Source organism: Solanum dulcamara, chromosome 4, assembly GCF_947179165.1.
Source record: "Solanum dulcamara chromosome 4, daSolDulc1.2, whole genome shotgun sequence".
Taxonomy (NCBI): Eukaryota; Viridiplantae; Streptophyta; class Magnoliopsida; order Solanales; family Solanaceae; genus Solanum; species Solanum dulcamara.
Window position 1 is genome coordinate 29,412,976 of NC_077240.1, and position 9,156 is coordinate 29,422,131.

Genomic DNA, 9,156 nt, shown 5'->3' on the forward strand with positions numbered 1-9,156 from the left:
TTCTGGGAGAATATATTACATAACCTTCAGTATTTGAGGGGAATAATTTCTTTAAAGACGCACTGTGAATTCAGTTATTTTGATTTTATTGTTGAAGTTCTTGATTTGAATACGGATTGTTTTAAAACACAATTAACATTGAGTAGAATAGAAAGGGAGATTGATTTCCTATGAGATGCCTCAAGTTTGATGTGACATTTTTTTGTTTCTCGACTAAGCTAGGAGTAAAATAATGTTTCCTTTATTTCCTTCCTATTATAACCACTTCTACTGTTTAACTCTATGTACAATTTTGTTACTAATGAGCAAGTGGCAATTGTTTTGAAGAATCAGAAGTGTAAAAAAAATCACCTAAAGAAACTTAAAAACCAAAAAGAGAGAAGGAAAAAGAACTTGTTTGGAAGAAAAGGCAATTAAGGGGCAGTTTTCTTTCTATTGGATGGTGTATTCCAAATTCTTCTCTGCTGATCAAAGCTTCCAACTTTAGCAGACTGTTTTACGTCACCTAGTCGATTTGCAAAAGTGTAATAATAAGCTAATGGATCCAGATTCTCTAATACTTTCACTGATTTGCCTTGCTTTTCGTCCATAACTATCTGTCCATCTTCAGATTCGTACCCTGAGGCAGTGACTTTTATGTTCTTGACACCAAATGTTGATTTTAGTACAGAATAATCACCAGCCAAAACTACTGCTCCAAGGATTTCTCCAAGAAATGTATCCTGTTATTATACAAACCATAAGTATGTAGCAGGAAAAATACCTGATTGATCTGTACGTTGAGTACTAAATGCAAACATTGCAAAAGATTTTAAAAAACGCTAGCTTTCAGTGTTATGAGGACAAGTTTAGGATAAATTGAGATGAGATTATATACCATATGTTGGTATTTAGGATGTGTCTTTTGCAGGTGGTGTAACCTTGAGAGCAAACGCCGTGCAAAGATTGCTTCAGGTGTCCTTTTAGTCAGGTTAAGCATTTTAAGAATTTCAGGAAAGGCACTGACTTTCTGCTGAATGCCAAGTGGAATGAGAGTGATATTAAGATCTGAACTCAAAACTGTCTGTGCAGCTAGAGGGTCAAGAAACATATTCAGTTCCGCGAATCTATTAGAAGGAACGTTGATCACATTTCCCTTCTCAGTGTTATCATGATTCATGTGCCCTCCAACAATTATTATATCCTGCACCACAATACAATACACAGTGCTTATATTAGTACAGTTCTTGAACGAGTAATCCCACCCTGGCTCTTTCTCATAAGACTGCAAGGGTGGAGGAAATGCTTGCCTGGATAGTTTTGGTCATACTCTCGCCTGCAAGAACGATCTTTGCTATATTAGTCAATGGACCATTTGTTAAAATGGTAATCTTAGATCCTGGTTTGAGTGATTTCACTGCTGACTCCCATACTTCTAGTGCTAGAGGTTGTCTGAGTTCCGGATGATCAGTGTCTCTAAGAGCTCCATATTTCATGGAATTTCCAGATGTATATCTGAACTTATTTAGATTAAGCAGGTAGATCAGCAAAATTGCACACTAAACAAATGGACATGTGAAAGACATGAAATGTCAATGCTTAACAAGATAACATAATTTTAAAGAAATTTACTGATTCTCCTTTAGGCAAATGATTTACACTAGCTAGACCATGTACCTCCGAGGACTTCGAGGCAAAGAACGAGATAAACCATAAAGTGTGTCGGAGTCAAGAAATCCACCACAACCTTGTGGGATAACCTTGTTGTACTTGCAGTCACCAACTGCATAGAAAATAGGATCAGACTGGTTCATTGCAAAAACATCTCCAAGGCCCACAGGAATGTCATCACGACCCATCATATGGAGCAAATCATACACAGAATCAATTGTTGCAGCATTTGCCCATCCAGTTGGACTCACAATTATAGCCTGAAGGGAAGAAGATATTGCACATTGACAAGAATTGCTTCCTCAACTTAGTTATTTACAAAATTGAGTCCTTTATCTTAGACTCATCCCGTTTCTGCAATGTCACTCAGGGTAGGGGAAGTTTTTCTTATGAATGACCAAATATTCATCAATTAATTCTATAAAAGTAAACATAACTTGGGAATACATGAACTGAAGCAATTTTACCACCCATTCAATAAACTTAAAAAAAAGGGCAGCCCGGTGCACTAAAGCTCCCGCTATGTGCGGGGTCCGGGGAAGGGCCTGACCATAATTTGTGTTTGGTGAAGTAAAATAATTTTCTTAACAGGTTCTGAATTTTCAGTTGAGGATCTAATTCAAAATAGAAGGCAATTTACCTTCAGATTAATTTCTTCTATTGGTAACTTAAGGAGGTAAAAGAGAGCTAGAAAATCTCCAGCACTCATATCCATATCAAACACAACATTCTTCCCAAGATGCTTGCCTCTGAAATCTGGTTTGTAAAGTACTTCTCTGTAATAAGGAAATTGCGTAGAAAAGTTAAATCTTCCGGTGTTTTCTCTTTTGTTTATGACCTGCAACCGCGACAAATATAGTATTAGTTCTGAAATGGTCTTTACTTTTATCTTACATATGAAATATAATCAATTCAGACTAGAAATTAGTAACTTACATCCAGAAAGCTAACGAAAAACTCTCTGTCCAGTTCACTGTTAGCATTTCGATTGGGTTTTGCTCTTATAGCAACAAGAATAGGCACTCCTCCTGGACCAAAAACTTCTTTTGTATAGCCATCCTGATACACACCACCAACTCAGACTACATAACAGTCAAGTGAAGCATAGAGTAGTGAATAAAAAGCCAGAAAATGAAATAAAGGAAATCATATATCAACTTATCTCCAAACTCATCTTAGTTGATTGAAAACATAGAGTCATAATTTTATGGTAAGGAAGAAACATTGAATTTCTATACCATGAGAGACTTAAAAATCTTAGGGGTCCAATAAGGAGTAAAATCATGGCTTTGACAAGTAACAACTAAATGTCATCTTTACTAGAGACAATAACTAAAAACCATAATCCAGATAATGACCTGAAACAATTCATCACCTGGCATCTGCCTCTCCTGTTCTTTTCTATGCAAAATGGATCGCGAAGCTTAGTCTGAACATGGCCGCTGTGAGCTTCATTTCGTGCTACGCTGAACTTTGGAGATATATGACCATCAAAAATTGGATTTGATCCATCAGAAATCCCATATGGCTTGTTTGAAGTAATTACAGTGATATTGATATAATCCATTTCTGCAAATTCATTTTCTCCATGCTGGTTGTGTTGTTTCTGCATGATTGAAGCAGATACACCAGACATAAAGGAGTCCCACATAAAATAACCCTGCGTTTAGCAACACAAAATAAATCTGCATTTAGCAACATTGTCATCAGTAAATCACATTTTCACTGATGTTTTCATATTTACCAAGCTCAATATTTCTAAAATACTACCGTGTTGAATTGGTCATCAAACCAAGTATCACGAGCCATTTTCAGAGACTTGAAACAGTATTGTGCCTCGTAAGTGTGCTGATTCTTCTCAAAAGTTTCAATAAACTTTTCAGTTACTGGAATGGTGTTTGTGGCATCCAATGGGACAAGAGTAACTGGAATGCCAGAATGAATTACCTACAGTACGTGTAAAGGAATGATGACAGTTGCCGACTATAAGATTAACTACAATATGGATACACCACATGTCAAAATAAAAGATCAACCAGTGGAAGGCCTATTGATTTCTGTAATACCTGATATGCAGCAAAGGGATCCATAAAGAAATTGAACTCTGCATAAGGGTTGCTTGTGTAATCTGTGAATAAATTGCCAATGTCACCACATTGCTGAGGTTGGCGAGAGGAGCTGACATTCTGTGGACAGCAACCTGTAGGATCCTTTGACCTTACACCACCTCCCATTATGTAAATGTGCTCAACATTTTTCTTTAAATGTGGATTACTTAGGAGAAATAGTGCAAAATTTGTATGTGATGCGATGAGAAAAACCACTGTGGAACCAGATGAAATTGTGTTGATCATTACTTGCTGCACTGTTGGCTGTCGACGAGGTGAATAATGTCTCTTCCCCTGTTGATAAGTGAAAGATTAACATGTTTATGAAAACAATTTAAACTTAGGGGAACTAAGCAATAGAGCTAAGCTTCTTCATCTAGTCATAGTAGATTCACGAGGGATAGAACTGATCTTGTCCTTAAAAATAGTTGCATTCGTGCCAAGTCTAGATATTCACATTCAGCACCTTCCCAAGTAAGGCTCTTCACTATTCATATAAAAGAATCAGTTATATTTTGTGCGGTACGCTAGTACTTTCTTATGCTATGTTCCATATCATTGTGACTGGTTGACAGCAAAGTAATATAGATTTAAGTATTGGGGAGAGGTGATTAGACAAGACATGACGCAGCTCCAGATTACCGAAGACATGACCTTATAGTGTAGAAGGTTAGTAGGCATGGAGTGTTGTCTTGATTTTCGAGGGGGTTAGCCATTTCTTAATAGTTTCTTGCTTTTTCCACTAACACTTGTTGATTGTGTTTAGGTTATCGCATTATTTTGTGGTTGTTATTGTTTCCTTATTACTTGCTTTGTTTCTCCATAGTCGTTTTCTACTCGAGGCGAGGGTCCTGCGGAAACAGTCTCCTTACCTCCACAAGGTAGGATTTATAGTTTGTGCCTCCCCAAACCCAAATGATTTCACTGGGTATGTTGTTGTTATTGTAGTGGTCCTTGGTTGATAAAATGATATCTGCCACTACATTCAACCATCCTGCAGACTGAAGTTAAAATGTCTAATTGTGTTTCTTCTTGTGTAAAACCAGAAAAGATAACAATTGTATTAATGTGATTAAGACAGCTAGACAAAGTTATCTATCCTCCATTGAGTTTTAATGCAAAATGGTACCTGTGGGAGGAAGCTCTTTCTGAACCCAAAATTAGAGTCGATGTCCAAACGTCCTCCGGGACCCACAGGAATAGCTTGTCTGTATCTACAATATCCAGCTGTAGCATTTCCCTTCAAGATTTCCAAGTAAAGGAAAATTATGGAGATATCCAGCAATTTGACATTAAAGAAAATGATTGTTGACTTCCAGAAAATAGTATAATGAAAAAAAAAAAATAATGTGTTCACCTGATCAATAATAGGGAGATATCCACCAACATTTGGAAGAATGGTACCATTGGGAAGTATTCCACCTTCACCTCCCACACCAACAGCAATATCGTCACGCCCCATCATGTAAAGCATATCATACACTTGATTTACAGCATGCCCTGCATCAGCCCATCCATTTGTGCTAATAGTTATTGCCTGCACCAAAAGGCTTTATCAAAGTAGTTTTTTAAGAAAATGCTGCTATTATACGTCTACAGCACGAATTGTTAAACAGAAAAATCACCCCCTTTCTTTCAACAAAAATGAACAAGTAAAGGTAAACACTATTTGATCTATAGTCATGATTCCAGACAATTCTTACTAATACATGTTGTTCAAAATGAATCTCGAGTATAAATTTAGCAAAGATACAAGATTGAGTAATATTCAAGACCTGTATGGTTATCAACATATAGAGATTAGAGGAAAATGAAAGATAAAAGAAGAGAATAAGCAAACCTTTAAGTCCATTTGTGATGTGTTAAGTTTCAAAAGGTAGAAAAGAGCAAAGAAATCATCAGTATCCATATCTGTATCGACAAGAATTCGATGACCCTTTACCGCACTTGCCAACAATATTAACATTATAAACAACACCTTCTTCTTCATCACAACAAACCTCAACTCTGCTTCTGATTTTCTTCAAAGCCTATTAATTAATTATTACTGGGAAACAAACAGAGTGGGGTTAGTGACCTGTAAATAACAGAATTGTTCCAAGAGAAACAATATGTAAGGGATTTTATAGACACAAGAAAAAATTTCTAAACATATTATTAGGGTTGTACAGGCTAAACCGATAAACCGCACTAAATCGACAAATCGAATCAAATCGGAAAAAAAAACCCGACTAGTGGTTTGGTTTGACTTGATTTGTTGTTTGGAAAAAAACCCGACCATTATAGGGTTGGTTTGGTTTTAACTAAAAAAAGTCAAACCGAACCCAAACCGATCCGATTATAGATATACTACTTTTAAATTATGTTATACATAAAAATATTTATTAAAATATAATTTATAAATATTTTTTAAAAAAAATTCATATATTTTTTTTCTTTCTTATATTTAGATTTGGACTTGATAAGCTCATCTAAATAATATACAAATAAAGCCATCTTATAAAGTTATATTATAAAGTTAAAACTTCAAACAGTGTTCTACCTCCATCTTATATGTTGATATTTTGTACTAGAACTCTTTTTAAGAAGCACTGTTTCGTTCTTTTTATTACATACTATGAAAAATTCAGAAATCTGAAAAAACCCGAAAAACTCGAAAAAATCCGAAAAACCCGAAAAATCCGAGAAAAATTGATATCGAAAAATCCGAATTTTATTAGTTTGGTTTGGTTTATAAATTTAATAACCCGACACAAATAGTTTGGTTTGGTTTGTAAAAAATCCGAACCAATCCGGTCCATGTACACCCCTACATATTACTATCAATTTTTCCTTAAATTTATAGGCCAAAGTATTCTAATTCACTCGGCATAAGTTTAGAGAATTTTTACCTTGTCCGGTATAAGTTCCATAAAACTATTTTTTGCACCATGTACTAATATGGTGCAATCTAACTCCAACCCAATGCACTATATTTTGCACCAAAAAAGAATATTTCTTTTATACTCTTCTCTCTTCTATATTATATTATTTATTTTTTCTTAAATTTTATTTTTTAATTTCATAAAACAAATTCTTTCATTTTTTATTTTTTACATACCCATTCATGTAATTTATACCTTTGTTACATAACAATTTAATATAAAATTATTTTATACAATTAATTTTTAAATAATATAAATTATAAACAAACAAAAGTGCATTCATTGATAAAATATATATAAAAACATTACATTAAGGTAGAATTTATTTTAATTCTACATAAATGTCAACTTTCAAACTTAGTACGATGCTCCCATAATTGTTCTATTAATGCATTATAAAGTGCAAAATGAGCATTTTTGTTCTTAATGTCGAATTTAGATTCTATTGGTGATCCAAATATTTGTGAATTTTATTCGACAATAACAAAAAAGAATAATGAATAAAAGAAGTGAACAACTTCAATAGTTACAACCACAACAATTATCTAGGACATTCACTCAATATTTTAATAATATTGGCAGATCTGGAACCGGCCTACCAGAGTTCTAAATTATTGTTATAATTTTTGAAATTATTATGTTTTTTAATGTAGTTTAAATTTTAATGTATTGAACTTTGTTATGTTATTGTTCATAATTGTACATTATTTAAAATTTTTCAAAATTAAGGTGTAAAATATCACATAAAATTTTATTAGGTATATTAGGAATCTAGTCGGACCGATCGGGTATCTTCATTCAAGCGACGGTACAGAAAAAGAACGAAACGAAATGAGAGGCCAGAGGCAGGAAAAAGCGTTTTACGCAATAGCACGCTCCGAAGCAAGCGGGCTTCGCCGGCACGTGTGTTGCCCAGGGCATGATGACTAGCTTGCGCATCTTCTCTTATCTTTGGCGCTCTTTCAAGCCCTACTTGAAAGGCTTGCTTTCTAAATGAAAAAATTAAACTTTATAATATATTAAATTAAAAGTGTTATACAATAAAAATATATATTAATAAATAGTAATAGTGTAGATGAACAAGTATATCAGAAATTTAAATGTAAAATTAATTTTTTATATTAAATAATTAAAATAATTAAAAGTACTTAATAGATTAAAATAATGTGAAAAGTAATTTAGTGCAATAAATAGTGTTGCACCAAATTTGGTGCAACACTATTCATGCACTAAATTTTCACTATAATAGCACCCCCTTGGAGATGCCCTAAGAATTAAGTTGTCACTTAGTACAACTTATGTCTCTATCAGTATAAGTTCTTAGAAACTAAGTTATGTCTTATACAGCATAACTTGTAGATTTTGAATCGAACATATACCTCTATCAGCATAAGTTTTATAGGAATGAAGCGACATAATTTGTAAATATCATAATATCAAAATATAAATTTATGTCGAGTGACTTTTTCGATGCCAGGAGTTATTTTCGGTCATTTGTTTATACTTTAAATGTTGAAGAGTAAAAATTTAAAAATCATAAATTTAAGACACAAAATTAAACATCATCCCCAAAATAGACACAATTGCGAATTACCCATTAAACTTTATGTTATATATCTCTCATTGGGTTATAATTTTCTTAAAACATGTACTCCCTCTTCCGTTTTAGTTGTCCCAGTTTTATTTTTGATTCACATTTTAATATGTATTTTTTCATCATATTGATATGAAAAAAATTAAAATATATAATACTTTTCATATAGTTTTTTGAATATAATTTTTTTTTAAAAAACATATCAAATTAATGTAATCTCATAAAACTTTAAAAATTAGTCCAATTAATTTTCGAAAAACACAAATTAAAAAGGAACGAAGTATATAAGAGTGCAAAAATTATTCCGCTTATACTTTTTCAAAGATGAGAAGCAAGTGAAGCATTAGGCAATTTATCATAGCACATGTTTTAAAAAATTTCACTATATACGATTATAACAACTTTAGCTAGCTCTTAGTATATATTTCCTTAGTTCTTTTTCATTCGTCATGTTTATTAAAAGTAGGAATTTACATTAGAATTTTTGCTCCTACTTTTGGCGCAATGGTTATTTTCTGCATCATTTTTTTTAACGTGGTTAAATCTTAAATAGTGGCACAAAAAATATCTATTTGTGTAAATCACCTTATTAAAAATAACCTTTTCTTTTACTTTCCATTTTTATAAATCATAAGAGAATTAATTGATTCATTTTCTTATAAGTAACCATTTTTATAAAATCTATTGAAGTACTAGTAATCAAATTTAAATTTTCAATATTTAGTTAATAAGAATAACTCAGTACATAAACATTTGTTTAATGCTTTCTTAAATAGAATGTAAAGTACAACTGAACAAGTTAAAGGGACGAAGGGATTATAGTATGTGCTTCTTACCAAAGAAATTCATGATTTAATATGGTGGATGGAAAATGCCATTA

General features: G+C 32.8%; 1 protein-coding gene across 1 annotated transcript; it reads right to left on the reverse strand.

The window, feature by feature from the left end:
• Positions 1-221: 221 nt before the first annotated feature.
• LOC129887214 (nucleoside hydrolase 3-like) lies at positions 222-5,835 on the reverse strand. The gene is made up of 12 exons (XM_055962214.1): positions 5,599-5,835; positions 5,116-5,295; positions 4,888-4,998; positions 3,717-4,052; positions 3,421-3,597; positions 3,026-3,310; positions 2,587-2,709; positions 2,291-2,488; positions 1,657-1,910; positions 1,290-1,494; positions 878-1,183; positions 222-722 (listed from the first exon to the last, which is right to left on the reverse strand). Exons 1-12 carry the CDS (start codon positions 5,746-5,748, stop codon positions 414-416), a joined length of 2,634 nt encoding a protein of 877 aa, XP_055818189.1. The 5' UTR covers positions 5,749-5,835; the 3' UTR covers positions 222-413.
• Positions 5,836-9,156: the final 3,321 nt, after the last annotated feature.

Bases quoted from the DNA above. Each gene is read 5' to 3' on its own strand.
- LOC129887214 (XM_055962214.1), bottom strand. From the start codon at position 5,748: ATGAAGAAGAAGGTGTTGTTTATAATGTTAATATTGTTGGCAAGTGCG. The intron at 2,489-2,586 runs GTAAGTTACTAA...TCGCGGTTGCAG, and splicing joins TTTTCGTTAGCTTTCTGGAT to GTCATAAACAAAAGAGAAAA. The intron at 1,911-2,290 runs GTAAATTGCCTT...TCTTCCCTTCAG, and splicing joins TAGAAGAAATTAATCTGAAG to GCTATAATTGTGAGTCCAAC.